Source organism: Myotis myotis, unplaced genomic scaffold, assembly GCF_014108235.1.
Source record: "Myotis myotis isolate mMyoMyo1 unplaced genomic scaffold, mMyoMyo1.p scaffold_m19_p_5, whole genome shotgun sequence".
In the NCBI taxonomy this organism is placed as follows: Eukaryota; Metazoa; Chordata; class Mammalia; order Chiroptera; family Vespertilionidae; genus Myotis; species Myotis myotis.
This window is the reverse complement of record NW_023416357.1, coordinates 14,995,213-15,012,031: the sequence shown is the minus strand read 5'-3', so window position 1 is coordinate 15,012,031 and position 16,819 is coordinate 14,995,213. Positions and strand designations below refer to the sequence as shown.

The following is a 16,819-nucleotide window of genomic DNA, read 5'->3' as shown; positions in this document are numbered from 1 at the left end:
CCACCGTTCCTTTCCTCTCTTCCACTGTCTCTCACTCTCTAACTACCAGGAGGAAGAAATAGCCAATAGGGACAACAATCTTCTGAAGCCTTCTCTCCCAAGCTGCCAATAAAAGACCTATAGGGAAGACACTTCTTCACTTCAGTTGGAGAAAACAGCACCTTTACAAGCAAAGAAGATTTTTCCATTTAAATGTAACTGCAGAAGTAAATGTATTTAATCTGAGACATATATACATTTGTCCTCAAATACACTTCAATATATTTTCAAATATATGTCATCTTCAAAACAAGCTTAAGTGTAATCACAGAAGTCACTTAAAATGATTTGACTTTAGAAAAGAAATAGTTGGTAAAGGGGATTTGGTAATACTCTTAGCAAATTTCACATTGTTTGCTACCAATTCTTCTTTCCTCTATTAATCCTCCTTCTCTTACTTGGATGTTTATATATTTTTTTCAACCAAATATGGTAACTCTACTATAGGAGCTTGAGGACAGCCCTGTATGTTAACTTTTTAAGGACTGACCAAAAAATAGTTATTAATTAAGGAAGAAAATATATTTATGCAAATTAACAGGAATTGGAGAAAGAAAGAACTCATCTTATGGAAGATGTGACCGCAAACAAAAGAAGAATGAAGGAGTTAGAAGATAATTTGCTTTACCGGCTGACGAGTACCCAGGGGTCCCTGGTGGAAGATGAGGGACTCATTATTGTGCTGAGTAACACAAAAAAGACCGCCGAAGAGGTGACACAGAAGCTGGAAATTTCAGCTGATACAGAAATTCAAATTAACTCAGCCCGGGAGGAGTACAGGCCTGGTGAGTTTGGTAATGAACTAATGTCACAGGAAAATGAAGTGGGAAATAAATGAGAATTAGAAAAATTGACATTAGGCCAATGGTCTTGCAAAGTGGGGTGGCCATTTATGTTTTGTGGCATTTCTTTTAAGTAAAATTGAGATGACAATATTTTATAGTGATGTTAATTTTCCAGTTCATGTTAGTTGGCAAATCTTTTAAAGTTCCTGTGAACTTATTTTTAAACTAGAACTAAAAGGGAGAATTGTAAAAGACCAGCTGACTACAAATTAGTAAAATCTGAGGAATTGATGCACGAATTTTGGGCTGTTCATTAGTTGTTTATTATTTGACGACAAATAGCTACTGTTTTGTTTGTAGTCTTTGTATTTGGAAGGTAGTTCTTTGGTCTCTTCAGTCTTATCCACCAATTTGATAATTGGTGTTGTTCATTGGTTACTAGAGGATTGTGCTAAAAGAATTCAATCTCCTTTAATAAATTATCATTCCTCTTGGGAAAATAATGGAAACCATATCTTCTACCAATGAAGAGTCAGGTGCATCCTCTTTGCGATGCCTGGTTTTGCCAGCTTTAGGCCAAGATTAGGCACAGCTTCTTCATGGCACTTAAGAATGAGGTCCTTTCACTGCCTACACAACTTGCTAGGTGTTAAAACCTTTGCTATCCTTTCAGTTGTCTTTTCTGCCTATAAAGAAACAGTAAAGTGTACTTGCAGGGGATCTAGACATTCTAAAATGGAAAGTGCCATTTGAGCAACACAAATAGTGGACTACTGAAACAAAGCCTATAAGTAAGAATTAAATACAGAGGATGAGCATCACTCTAGACTCCCACTGCTGATACATAATTATCGGTAAGACATAGAAATAAAACTTGTTGTTTTCATGTAGAGTTGAGGCCGATCGGTCCCTGGGTCATTTACTTTCCAGCCTGATAGTACATGCAGCCTTACTTTGTCTTTCAGTGGCTACTCGGGGCAGCATCCTCTACTTCCTCATCACCGAGATGCGCTTGGTTAATGAGATGTATCAGACTTCGCTCCGCCAGTTTCTGGGCTTATTTGACCTTTCCTTAGCCAGGTGTGTATGTGCTTGGGAAGGCAACCTGAATTCTCTATCTGTGGTCTAGATGATGACTTTACATTTATAATTTTCTGTAGCTTTGCTGAGTCTTATTCTCTTTTAAATCTAAGATTAGTGCAATAGCTACTGTGTTAACAAATCATTCTCATGTATCGTTTTATGCTCAGAGAAAGCTCCACCAAGTGTTCATCCATTGATTGATTCCTGTGGTTTCATGTGTTTCGGTTAAACAAGAAAATCCCCAAGACATTGTTGTGAGTGATAATGCCTGTTGGATAAAATTGATTTAGAAGACCTTATGGAGTCTGTTACGTTATTTCACAATGAGAAAATGCTTGTTATTTTAGATTTGCAGGTCTTACCCTTGTTGTGTACAAAATAAGAATTGGCCCTCCAAAGTTACTTATTCTACATTCAAGATGTTGCTTTTATGTACAACTGAAAAGGGCACGGGGATGAGTCTGATTATAATGTTCTCTGCTCCAGGTCTGTCAAGAGCCCAATTACAAGCAAAAGGATTGCTAATATCATAGAACACATGACCTATGAGGTCTATAAGTATGCTGCCCGGGGCTTGTACGAGGAGCACAAATTCCTGTTCACCTTGTTGCTTACACTGAAGATTGACATCCAGAGGAACTGGGTCAAGCATGAAGAGTTTCTCACCCTTATTAAAGGTAAATATCATCTCTGAAGCATTATACATAGCTGCAGGGATAGGAATGATTGTGAAGGTTCTGTGCAGTAATTTCTTCTGGTTATAATAGTTTCTTTGCACTTCATTGAAGATTGCATTTATGTGAGATATTTGTTCATTTATTGTATGAATATTTGTTTAGAACCTACTGTGTGTGAGGCACAGAATAAGCACTTGGAACACATCAGTGAGCAAAAAGAAGAATCTTGCTTTTGTAGAGTTTATATATTTTTGGGTGGGTGATACATCAAAAAAATTATGAAATAATAAGTACATTATGCAGTATGTGAAGATCTGGTAAGCATGTGGAAAAAACAGAGCTGGATAAAGGGTGTGTGAGGTAGGGGAGGTTTAAAATTTAAATGGGATATATGGGATCTTTAATGGGGTAGACTTCCCTGAGAGATGGATAGGTAAGCGAAGGCCTGAAGGAGCATAGCACTGGTTCTGGGGGACATTTAGAGGAAGAGTGTTGAAGGAAGAGGAGCCGGCATCAAGGGCTCCATTAAAAGCAAGGAATATGATGGAGGGAAAGCCAAGCAAGCCGGTGGCTGGAGTGGGTGGGTGAGGCACCTGTGCAGCTCAGCCTGTGGACACTATTCTGTATCTGCTGAAGCATTGCTCACAGACAGGTCCCCTATACCATACACTGAAACAAGACAGCCCAGTGGAAGGTGGGGAAACATAAATTCACTGTCACATTCTTGAATGTCAGGACAACAAATATTTATTTTATTTTTTAAAAAATATTTTTATTGATTTCAGAGATGAAGGGAGAGGAAGAGAGAGAGAGAAACCTCAATGATGAGGATCACTGATTGGCTACCTCCTGCACTGCTAGGGATTAAGCCCACAACCTGGGCATGTGCCTTGACTGGGGATTGAACTGTGACCTCCTGGTTCATGGGTTGACACTCAACCACTGAGTCACATAGTCTGGGCAAGGCAGCAAATATTTAAAGTGCCTGTGAAAATGATAGTAGGGGTCTAAATGGTTTTATCTACTATACTTTTCTAAACAAAGCCTTTAAAAATAAGACACCATTTTATCTGGGGGTTGGAGGGGATTTTCATGACGTTATGTGGAGAATGGATTTGCAGAGAACCTTGAAGAGAACCCCAATGGGGATAGTAGGGAGGGGGTGTGTATATGCACATGCTGTGCCCTGGAGAGTGTGTAGTCATACTGATATATATATATATCTATATATATATATATAGATAGATATAGATATAGATATAGATATAGATATAGATATAGATATAGATATAGATATAGATATATATTATATGCATATTCATGTTCATATACATATGCATATCCATCAGATAGTAGCAGCAAAGACTCATTCAGCTAGACCTGAGCTTACAAATGTATGTTTATGGACAATTCTCTCTCTCTCCCTCCAATTTGTTGTCTCTTGTACCCTTGCTCCTCAGGTTTCTTTTTTCCCCTAAGTTTCCTAAAGCTGAGCAAGTAGAAGGTGAGTGATCTAGAGAGACAACGCCTTAGATAGACATGCATCATATATTACTGATTTCTGGCCTCACTACTCTGGTCCTCTAGCTTACTGAGCTTTCCTAGGGGAAAGTAGTTCCAGATATCCTAAATTCAGGCTTGCATTTCCTTGTGGAAATGACTTTGAGCTTAGCATCCTTGGCAAGGTGGAGCTAGGATAGAATCCAGCATGGGCTTGGCTCCAAAGTTATATTACTGATTCTTAAATGTGTTTTTGTGAAATCACCTATTCTTTCATTAAATTTTAAATCTTGTTCATCACCATGACATATTTCTGAGCTTAAAAATGTCAATGTAGTAAAATAATTGAAATTAACATAGTTTAAGCAGAAGTTTTTATAGATTGTCTTATAATAAAAAAAGGAAAGTATAATAGCTTTATATGTTTAATTTTAAAGGTGGTGCCTCATTGGACCTTAAAGCTTGTCCTCCTAAACCAGCTAAATGGATCCTGGACATGACCTGGTTGAATTTGGTGGAACTCAGCAAACTTAGACAGTTTTCAGATGTCCTCGATCAGGTAACCTGTGCTAATGATAATGCCGCAGTGAGCTGCTACAATATTCCTGGAAGAGAGGGGTTTCTTAATATTGACAGTTGTAAAATGCGTGACCTGTGTTTGACCTTCCTCACAGCTCACTTACACTCTGATAAAGCACACTCCACCCATTGCAGACTGGTCTTGCCCTAAGAAATTATTTGCTCAGGAAATCTAACTGATGCTGCCCTGTGCCATGTGTCATATCATCAACTGGAGATCCACAAGCAGAGAAATGGATAGATTCATTTAGGTGCAATAATTAGATATACTTAAGAGGTTGTGCCTTCTTTCTACAGGTTAAATATGAAAAAAATATGAACAATCTTCTTCTTTATACTAAATATACTTTTTTGCCTCTTCATCTGCCCCTCCTGTTATATTTCTTAGCTAGGCATCTGGGTATGAATTTAATGCAGACACTTGGCTTCTTGTCTTTAGAAGTTATTGTCCTTTCATCAGCCGGTTGCTGATGAATTGTGTATATATTGGGATCATGGAAGTTGAGTATAGAGAATTGAATCAGGACAGGCCAGGAGATGGGTTTTTGAATATCAGATGACCAGAGAGAAATCACATTGACAGCAATGTGGCTTTATTCAACTACTAACTACTAAAGACTTAAACACATTTTTTTTTTTAACCAGAAAATTTCCAATGCTTGTTTTTTTGTGTGCGTTTTTTTTTTTTTTAATTTCCCAGTTTAAGTTAATCAGAAGCTTAAGTTCTGCTATATTCTTATGGCTTGGCTTACAACTGATGATTACCATGGAGTTAGGGTACAGAGCATTCTTTTGGGTAAAATAACTCATTTGGGAGTTTTAATGCACGCTAGCTTGTTCCCCACGGGATGACTCCTAGTGACCTTACCTGGGCCATTATCTGTCATTGAGGTTGTTATCTTCTGGAGATTATATCTTTTTTTTAAAATATATTTTTTATTGATTTTTTACAGAGAGGAAGGGAGAGAGATAGAGAGTTAGAAACATCGATGAGAGAGAAACATCGATCACCTGCCTCCTGCACATCTCCTACTGGGGATATGCCCACAACCAAGGTACATGCCCTTGACCGGAATTGAACCTGGGACCTTTCAGTCCGCAGGCCGACGCTCTAGCCACCGAGCCAAACCGGTTTCGGCTGGAGATTATATCTTATACCTTGAACTTCTCTACATTATGTAGTCTTTCGTGATTGAAAGAGGTTATTATTTTTCACTCTTACATGATACTTTCTAAATACAAACCTGGAATGCTTTTTAAAAAATTAGACCACTAAGATATTCACTTGGGTATTTAATCAAAGGGGATATATTAGAGTACATAACATTATATTTATCTGTAATGTTGTTTGTTCTGTTTTTCAGATGCTTGCTTATGTAATGCTCCTCTCTCTTTGATTTTTTTAAGCTCCAAAGGATAATGGAGTGTGTTATTTTCCTCCTTATCAGTTGCCTAAAGGAAGCCAGTGCCTGATTATTTATTTGATATTGCGTGATAGATTTCTAATTACTCTAATAGCATATTGGCCAAAAAATCATCTTTTAATTATAAAACATGTATTAAATACTGTGGTTTTTTTTTTTGTGTACCTAGAGTGGTCCTGGGAAGTGAGGAAACATAAGTAAATGAGACATGGTTCTTCATCATGAGAGGATTTCATGGAGCAAATCAGATTTCCTTACAATAATGAGCTTCCATTGATTTCTTTACTACAAAGACATGAAAGAAATTAAACAACCCAGGGTTCTCTGTACTTCAGAAGCTATCTGTAGGCTGTTGTTACTGCAGAGTGACATTAGAGCAAATCACATTTGATTGCTAATGTTTAGACTTTTGGACACTAGAATATAAAATTTAAAAAAAATAATCAAGAGATATCATTCACACATGTCTGGAATGGCCAGAAAGTTCAATGGAACATATCTTTGACCTATCGCTGAAAGCATTTTCTATGGTGTGCCCCATTTCTTATCCCCTTGTATTTTTAGATATCAAGAAATGAGAAAATGTGGAAAATTTGGTTTGATAAGGAAAACCCTGAGGAGGAACCTCTTCCAAATGCCTATGATAAATCTCTTGACTGCTTTAGATGCCTTCTTCTTATTAGATCCTGGTGTCCTGACAGAACCATTGCCCAGGTAACCATTAACGTCCCTGTTAAAAAAATAAAAGACGCCTGGCTGGCGTGGCTCAGTGGTTGAGCATCAACCTATGAACCAGGAGGTCACATTTTGATTCCCAGTCAGGGCACATGCCCCAGTTGCTGACTCCATCCCCAGTTGCGGGGGAGGGAGAGTGTGCAGGAGGCAGCCAGTCAATGATTCTCTCTCATCATTGATGTTTCCCTCTCTCTCAATCTCCCTTCCTCTCTGAAAATCAATAAAAATATATTATAAAAAATTAAAAGACTATTTTTAAGGAGGCTGTTCTTTTAAATTTAAAGACATATTTAAAATGTTAATCCCAATGAGAATTTTTTGTAGTCTTGCACGTATTTTTCTAGCAATAGAATGTGAAAAATGGAAAAATAAATGAGGAATAAATGTACCGAGGTATACATTTAGGCTAAGCGATTTAATAATATTCTTTGGCCCAAACGGTACAAGAGTGAATGTTTTCAAGATTGGTATGTAGGTATAGCATAAAGGTAATGTCTTATTCTTCTGTATCATTTTTCATATTAACATTGCGGACCAGTAGTTTTATTGCTAGCTTTATCCACTGGCCAGATAAGTTTCTATTGAACAAGTACAAAAACCGTTTTATATAAGTGTTAAAGGCACGCTTTAAAATTAAATACCCATTGCATTTTGAAGTTATTTATTACATGTTCTTACAAGCTAATATCTTTTTAAAGAATTCTCATGATTGACCACAAGCCTTAGAACAGAAAACACGAGAATTCTCGTGACCGTCTGCAATGTATTAACTCAAAAATGATATGGCTGCTCCATTTTGCTAGTAGTAAAACAATATTTCCTTAAGTAGGAAGAATGTGAAGTTTCTAGGGAGAAGAGAAACTAGAGGGGAAGCATAGCATTCCCAAACTTGTGTTCATTTCCCCAGAAAGTGTCACAGCCCTTGATGCAAGGAAGTAGCCTGGCCTAAACATTTTTAAATTGTATATATTTTACATATGGTTTAAATGTGACTCCTACCTCCAAAAAGATCCACCTTTTTAAAGACCTTTAATCTGCTGGTCTCTTATCATGGACATTTACTCACTAAAAAGAATCATCGTATTTTGCCTTCACAATTAAAAGCTTAACTAATATTCCACATACATTGATTCTTCAAGGGTTTCTCCAAGTAAGCCAAGGGGTAACATAGGCAGGGTTTATAACAGAATGTAGGAAACATTCCCCTTCACTCTCCAGAGAGTGTTTAAACATGGAGTAACCATCTCCATGTCCACTAGATACTGTGCAATAATGAAACAACTAGATTTGATGATTTATTGAGAAAAGGAAAAGGGGTTTTGCAACTCAGGACACTGAGATCACCGTTCCTTCGGTTTTTGTTCTCAACTTCATTACTTTTATTCTGCCCAAATGAATTCTATAACAGTTGCCTTATTTAAGGGCAGTGTAGAAGGTTCAAGTAGTTCCCTTCTCTCTCTCTCTCTCTCTCTCTCTCTCTCTCTCTCTCTCTCTCTCTCTCTCTCTCTCCCTCCCTCCCTCCCTCCCTCCCTCCCTCCCTCCTTTCTTTTTATGATTATTATTTTAAATGGTCCAATGCTGAAATTTAAGCCTTTCATGCTCCTTTGTACCTTCATCCTGGCTTCTGACATCCATAGGCTGATGATAGCCATGACTTCCTAACTGGTCTCCTATAGTCACTCTTGTCCACTCTACTCCATCCTGTATATTCCAGAAGAAATGGAAATATGATTATGTTTTTCCTGTAATGGCTTCCCATGGCTCTTACGGTCTTTAGAATGTCAAGAAGTCTCCTCTGGAAGAAGGCCCCTCCCTCAAAAATTCTTATTCTTGGATTAGACTCCTTTTGTAGTATTCAACCTTTTTTGGGAAGCATAATAGAAGGTCTACAATGTAGACATATTCAATTCCCATTCCCCATAAGCAGCATCAGGCTCACTCTCAGCATTTCTCTGAGCATGATTGCTCACCTCAGGGAATATTCAATTGCCTGGTTGCAAAAGTGATGCTCTGTCAGAGTTTCCACTTTCTCATATGTAAAATAGGGATAATAAAATCTATCCAGGATGATTGGAATAAATTTTAATCAAAATAGTGTATTTAATAGTAATAAAGAATGTAATAATTATTGCGTATCAATATGAAAACATACAAAGAGATTTTGGGTTTTTTTTTTGAGTTGGAAGGATGACAGCAGTGAAAAAAGATTACCAAATGAAAAAATAGAAAATATATTATTATAAACGTCTCTGCCCTCTAATGGGCAGGGTTACTGTGGACATCATTGAGATAATCTATACAGATGAATTTTGGAACCCACCCTTCATTGTACACGTAAAGGAGTTAGAACTAGTTTTGGTGACTGGTGTACTACTTTTGGCAGGCCCGCAAGTATATCATGGACTCCATGGGAGAAAACTATGCCGAAGGGGTCATCCTGGACTTGGAAAAGACGTGGGAGGAATCTGATCCACGGACACCACTCATCTGTCTCCTGTCTATGGGCTCAGATCCCACGGATTCCATCATTGCCCTGGGGAAGAGATTAAAAATAGAAACCCGTTATGTGTCCATGGGCCAAGGCCAGGAGGTCCATGCTCGCAAACTCTTGCAGCAGACCATGGCAAACGTGAGTCCAGTGTCTACATTTGTGTTATATTGTTGACATTCAGTGGTTCTCAACCTTCTGAATGTTGCGACCCTTTATTACAGTTCCTCATGTCGTGGTGACCCCCAACCATAAAATTATTTTCGTTGGTACTTCATAACTGTAATTTTGCAACTGTTATGAATCGTAATGTAAATATCTGATATGCTATATTTGTTTTCCGATGGTTGCTACCCACAGGTTGAGAACCGCTGTTTAACAATTATAGACAAGAACATATGACTTAAGAGTTTAAATTTACATACTGCATGATAAATTTTAAACTTTTTCTGCTGAGCCTTGACTTATGGAAAACTCACCCCACCGAACATCTTATTTCCTAACCAGCTTGCATAATGCTAACCCCTACTACAGATCCCAAACCCACGGCTCTGCCCCCTCTGCTATACACTCTAGCCCCTCCAGCTCCACTCTCGGAATCTTCAGAACTCCAGAATCTACCTGTGCCTTTCTTGAGTTGCAGAATGCACAACGGAGTTCCCCAGGCATGGCCCAGATCCCCAAGAGGCCAGGAATCTGCCATCACCCTGCAGTGGTGCCAGAGGTTCTAGGGCTCCTAAAGCCCGTCATGGATTGTAAACTCTAGTATGAAGAGTAAAGTGCTCAGGAATGGCCTGGGAGCCACCAAACACTGGAAAGCCCTTGATGACCCTGCTCATGGGACAGTTAAGCCTAGAGTTTGGGCACTTTCAAGGACTTAAGTTAACAGGATGCTAAAGGTCCTCCATTTCATTTCTATACCTGGGCTCCAGGACAAGGCACTCATGTGTTTACTGTGGTCTAGCCCCCTCTGGGGTGTCCAGCTCAGCCTGGGGGATCCTTCCATCCTTGTTCCCCTCTCCTCCACTTTGGCTAAGCATGGTGGGGGCGCAGAACCACTTGGCTTCTCATTCCTACTAGAGAATATGCAATCTGAGTTAAGATTCCTTTCTGGCCTTTTTTTGAATCTGACCTTAGTCCTCTTTCCTTGAGTCTGATTATCCCCCCTATCTCAGGACTCCTTCTGTGCACTCCAGGGTCTCCCCTGATGAGGCAGGACTGGCTTTCTTACCTTCCAACCCCAGACCTCTGGGCTTACCACTGGGCTCTAGGTCCTGGCTGCTGAATCTAGAACCTCACCACTGTGCTGCATCTAGTCCCTTTCCTCTGGTCTAGAACTAAGGCCACTGGGTTTTAGAACCTCCATATTTACCTTGAGGCTCTACCATCCCCAGACTGTGCCCTTCCCCCAGTTTTGGTGAAAGGGGAGGGGCCCTTAGGTGGGTTGTGCTATGTCTAATGACCTTAGTTTGCAGTTGGGAGGTGGAAGGGGTCTGATTGAAGTGTTTCTGGAGAAGAAAAAAATTCATCTGTATTTAAGAATCCTGTGTCTAGTCTGACATAAGGGCTTGGTAAGCCTTGATCCTGGCCTCTTTCTCCTCTTCCCTTCCTCCTCTCTACCTTTTTTATTCATCCTTGTATACACTCCTGTACTTAGAACAAAAACACTAACATTAACAGGGCACTTCTTGAATTAAACATTTAATTGTGTAACTAATAATAATATGGTTTCAGGCAACTAAATTAGAATTTAAATGGGATATTTTTAGCCTTTATTTTATCCATGTTTTGTTTAGCAGTTTAAAGTAAAATTTAAAAAGTCTTTAATTTTAGCATGCTTATAACTTGTCAGAGTCAATAGCTTTTTAAAAGTTTTGTAGGAGAGGTTCCAGACATCATGACAGAACGAACCAACTACCCAATAGTAGCAAAATGAATGATCCGTAAGAAAAACTCAAAACATTTACTACAGAATGCAGCAATACAAAGAAACCTTGGCTGTGGGATTCTGTAGGTAAATATTGAAACAGCAAAGTTCTCACATAAGAAACTTTATATTTGATTTCTTTTTGTTTCGAATTGATGGGCAGTGTCAATTAGTTTTTAAATGACAAAAATAGTTTATTCAGTACATGCTATTACTTCTGAAGAAAGTATAAGGGAATATATCAAATTCCAAAAGGATCAATTTATATGTAACTACTAAGATTTTAGATCTAGTGCTTGGTTTGCTCCTTGGAAAGAGAAATAGCTCAGCTGCACTACTCAAAACTAAATGATCCAACACTACTGAGTCAAGAAAGCAATTCAGGATTATGATTGGGATATTGTAGGTAATATTAGCAAAAACATTCTATGATGAGATAGTGAGTCAATTATTATTGCATGGCTTAAATTTTACCTGCACTGCTTTATACAAGGACTATTCTTATGTTTATAGAATAATTTATGAAAAAGATATGGCTTATTTTCTCAGGCTCTTATTCTTAGAATGGTCAAATTCCCTGGAGAAAGTTCTTTCATTTCCTAGAGGGTATATGCCCAACTACCAGTACTCTGGGAGGTCAGCGGCAGACAGAAGGTGTAGGTCTCAAATCAATGGGTAAATTTTCTTTCACCTGTTTTCAGTGAGGTTCCTATGCCCTTAATGTGCTGATGTCCTCCAGTCAAATGCTGTCTGTTTTGCCTTTTAAAGAAAATTGGCTTTTCATCTTTCTTTAGGTGAGACAGAAACGTGTCCGGGGTCTGGACTTCCAATCTTGTGTTAGCCCAGCGGTTCTCAACCTGTGGGTCACGACCCCTTTGGGGGTCGAACGACCCTTTCACAGGGGTTGCCTAAGACCATCGGAAAATACATATGTAATTACATATTGTTTTTGTGATTAATCACTATGCTTTAATTATGTCCAATTTATAACAATGAAAATACATCCTGCATATCAGATATTTACATTATGATTTATAACAGTAGCAAAATTACAGTTATGAAGTAGCAACGAAAATAATTTTATGGTTGGGGGTCACCACAACATGAGGAACTGTATTAAAGGGCCACGGCATTAGGAGGGTTGAGAACCACTGTGTTAGCCCATCTTCTCCGACTTCCAGAGGGGCCTCTTGTCAGCTGTTCTTGAGTGTCTTGGGAGTTATGCGGTAAAAATCAGGTTACACCTCAGCTTGCCCTGAATGTCCATTGAAGATTCAGCTTCCTTGAGCTCATTTTAAATGTTATCAATATTGTCTTCACCTTCACTGTTTTTGTCCTTAAGAGTTCATGCCTTTAAAAAAGTCCCCTCACTATAGTTTTCATGGAATGTGGGGAAGGAGCTAAGCTAAACAGATATTTTCAATCAAGCATCTTTACTTACAAGTGCTGTTATCTCTTTTTATCGTCACTTTGGTTATTTTCATGCTTCTACTATATATTATTACAACTGGCCTGCTGAATGTGGGACCAGTACATGGAACAAGAAAATATATAACTATCTCAATGAAACATTATTGCACCCTTAGATTTGACCTTGATTAAAGTACTGTGTTTTTCTATTAAATTTTAATTAATTTTTAAAGAATGCACTAACTTAATCTCTGGGAAAAACACAAAATAGGTTGTTTCCATTCACTGTTGTTCACTCAGGGAGGATGGGCACTTCTGCAGAACTGCCACCTAGGACTCGATTTCATGGATGAGCTAATGGACATGGTTACAGAAACTGAGATGGTACACGGTGCTTTCCGCCTGTGGATGACCACTGAGGTTCATAAGCAGTTTCCCATCACACTCCTGCAAATGGCCATTAAATTTGCCAATGAGCCTCCGCAGGGCCTCCGGGCAGGGCTGAAGAGAACGTATGGCGGTGAGTGGAGGAATCCTTCCAAGTTCACTGGAGTTCTTGTACTTAGATTGTTTTAGTAAAGAAATTGTAAAAAGAGAATCAGCTAGGATATAGTTAAGCAAATAGTACTGTTATTTATGTGATGAGTTACAGATGGCCCCTTGTGCTGGTCCTATGGAATACAACCTGGCAGTGGTAGGTGTCAGAGCTCAGAATTCCCACCTTATTTTTTCTTGTGTTCCCCGTATTACTTTACTTTGGCCTGTACTGTTCTCTATTAGACAGCTTCCTTTTTTATGTTAATATTTAAATTTTATATCTTTGTCATTCATGGTCTTTGGGCTCCAACCCTGAAGTAGGACAGTAGCCTCTTCCAGGAGGAGAGGCTGAGTTAAAGTCATGGCCCACCGTCATTTCATGAAGCCACATGGCAGAATGTCAGAACCATAGCTAAGTTAGAAATCAAACAAAAGCAGCAGAACCCAACTAACATGCCCTCCATTCAAAACCAGAGCCGAGAGTATTCTCTCTGCCTTGGCTTCCTCTGTCCATGGCTCCCTGTCTGGACTCATGGTCATGGAAAGATCATGGCCCTCAGAGTCAGAAATCTGTTTCTGGTTCTCTCTGAACCAATTGCTTTGTTCTTTTGGGTGTTAGTCACTCAGAGAACCAGTTTCCGTTTCCTCATATGTAAAACAGGGACAATAAAATCTGTCCTGATGATTAGAATATAGTGTCCTTAATAATAATGAATATAATAATAACTCTCTATCAATCTGGAAAAATCTACAGAGTTTTTTCTGGAATTGCTAACAAAACTCAAATTCCTGCCAATTTATAAGGTAATATGGGGATAAAGTGGATTTGGTAGGGTAATGACAGTGAAAAAAGATTACCAAACAAAAAAACATGATTTTATATGTATAATATAGATACATACACAGTGATCATAATTATTATTTCAATAATACATTCAGGTTGAAATGGGCTTCTATATATGGTATTAACAATTTAATGTTAATTAAAATAGTGTATGCACATGCTCCAAATAATAATAATGTAACAGTTATTATTATTATTACTTGGTAGTGGTGGTTGTAGTAATAGTAGCAGTATTAATTTACTGCCATCATTCTTCCACCTCTATTTTATCCCCACATTATCTTGTTAGATTGGCAGGAACTTGAATCATGTTAGTGAGCCCCTCCTCCCTTCAAATGTCTTTGCAGATTTTTCAGAGAGAAATGCCCTCTGGATATGCAAAAGTTAAATTATAGTTGCCATATGAATGTCATAAAAATGATTCAAGATAAGTGAAATTTAATATTAGGAATTTACAAAGAGAATTAATAACTTAAGTAGAAAATAGAGATGTTTGAGAGATGATACAGATATTCACCCAGCTGACCACCACAGGTGTGAGCCAAGACCTGCTGGATGTGAGCACGGTGGCCCAGTGGAAGCCCATGCTGTACGCAGTGGCGTTCCTGCACTCCACGGTCCAGGAGAGGCGGAAGTTTGGTCCCCTAGGGTGGAACATCCCTTATGAATTTAATCAAGCGGACTTTAATGCCACCGTGCAGTTCATCCAAAACCACTTGGATGACATGGATATCAAAAAGGTACTGTGTGTGAGCTGCTTCATGCTCACACATGTGATAAATAAATGTGATGAGCTTATCATATATTACTGCCTTTATACTTTCAGTAAAAAGTGATGGTGGGTCCCCAAGTTAACATGGCTCTCATCCCCCAGCTTTGGAGTGAATCTTATAAGAGTGATGATTTTCTGTGCTTGCAAAGTCATCTTTAATTCATAGCAACTCGGGTCACACTTGCCTCTTGTTTTCAGCTAAAAAATAGACAAATTATTATTATTTTTTAATTTCTCAGTCAAGTTGACATTACATATTAAACATCCTAACAGGGTGTTTTTTTGTTTTGTTTTGTTTTCAGAGGGAGGGGGGGATAGGTGGAGGAACTTATTTTAAAAAAAATAGTAAAAAATGAAAATGAATTCTAGATTCCTTTTGAAGTATGTGCTTTAAAAAGAACTGCCTCAATATTCTAAAAAATTAAACATTTTTCTATTGAAATTAAAATATGAAAATATGAATGCAGAGTCTATTTCAAGTCATGAAGATGAGTTGAATAATCACTATGTTTGCCTAATTTTATTTCTGCACTTTTCACATTAGGAATGAACAAATGAGTGAATGCATGCATGCATGAATGAATGAGTGAGGAAAATGAGACAGTAGTCAGTTCTACACAAATTTTTCTACATTTTTTCCCCCAGGGTGTCTCCTGGTCTACTGTCCGCTATATGATAGGTGAAATTCAATATGGAGGCAGAGTCACCGATGATTATGATAAGAGACTGTTGAATACATTTGCTAAGGTTTGGTTCAGTGAAAATATGTTTGCACCAGATTTCAGCTTTTACGAAGGATACAATATTCCAAAATGCAGCACAGTGGATAACTATCTTCACTATATTCAGGTTTGTCAATGTCAGAATTTTACGCTTAGAGTAAATACCCCAGCATTTGGCCTTTTGGCTTTTTATTTACACTCTATATACTCCCTTTAGTGTAAATTTTGATGGTGATGCATATTGAACCTTCCACCACAGATGCTCTCTTATGTGTGTTTTACCTAATGACTAAAATGTTTATATTTGTTTTGTGTGTGTTTTGTATGAATTCCCTTCCCCTATTCTCTTTAATGCTTCAGTAGAGAATATTCTTTGGGGAGGTGATAGATTGAGCAGATTAGAACTGGGGAACCTACACCAGTTCCTTGGAGCTCTCTTTCTGTAAGTTACCTGTCATGATAGGGCAGAGGCAGTCTCTAGACCAGTGATGGCGAACCTATGACACGTGTGTCAGAGGTGACACGCGAACTCATTTTTTTGGTTGATTTTTCTTTGTTAAATGGCATTTAAATATATAAAATAAATATCAAAAAGATAAGTCTTTGTTTTACTATGGTTGCAAATATCAAAAAATTTCTATATGTGACACGGCACCAGAGTTAAGTTAGGGTTTTTCAAAATGCTGACACACCGAGCTCAAAAGGTTCGCCATCACTGTCTAGACACAGTCTGTTCTGTTTTTCAACCCACTTGCCTTATTTTGGGACATCTGCTCCTTAATCCTGGCCTGATGACAGTGTATGAGCATGTGCAGGAGTCCACTGGTAGAAGAGCTTCCTCATTCAGGACCAGGTACTTCTTTGTAGTGGGGGAAGTGCTGGGGGGGCTGTTTTGGGGGGCGTGGTGAACAGCAACCCTGGCCTCTCCCGACTAGATTTCAGTATCATCCCCACCCAGTTGTGACAACCAAAAATCTCTCCAGACATTGCCAAATATCCCCTGGGGGGCTAAAATCACCCCTGATTGAGAAACACTGCTCTAAGAAAAAAGAAGATAGATTTTGACAGGAAATTTGGGGAAGAAATTGGATTTGTGTTTCAAGGTAACTACATTTTCTGTCTCTAAACCTTGAATTAATTAGATCATTATTTAGCAATCTCTTTGGCCTCTAAGATTTATCTCAGAGCAAACAAACTAAAGCACACAGCCCCAAAGGGCTAAATTTATGTTTATTTAGAGGTTCTGTGATAAATAAATGCGATGAGCTTATCATATATTACCACCTTTATATTTTCA

General features: G+C 38.4%; 1 protein-coding gene across 1 annotated transcript in view; it reads left to right on the top strand.

Annotated features, from left to right (window-relative positions):
- The window catches only part of DNAH5 (dynein axonemal heavy chain 5), a 192,769-nt gene that overhangs the window by 160,768 nt on the left and 15,182 nt on the right, over positions 1 to 16,819 (top strand). Inside the window, exons 67-75 of the mRNA XM_036308556.1 lie at positions 581 to 824; positions 1,790 to 1,904; positions 2,394 to 2,584; positions 4,522 to 4,643; positions 6,652 to 6,801; positions 9,206 to 9,451; positions 12,948 to 13,167; positions 14,563 to 14,768; positions 15,446 to 15,649. Coding sequence (XP_036164449.1) covers positions 581 to 824; positions 1,790 to 1,904; positions 2,394 to 2,584; positions 4,522 to 4,643; positions 6,652 to 6,801; positions 9,206 to 9,451; positions 12,948 to 13,167; positions 14,563 to 14,768; positions 15,446 to 15,649 — 1,698 coding nt within the window. The remainder of the gene's footprint in view (positions 1 to 580; positions 825 to 1,789; positions 1,905 to 2,393; positions 2,585 to 4,521; positions 4,644 to 6,651; positions 6,802 to 9,205; positions 9,452 to 12,947; positions 13,168 to 14,562; positions 14,769 to 15,445; positions 15,650 to 16,819) is intronic.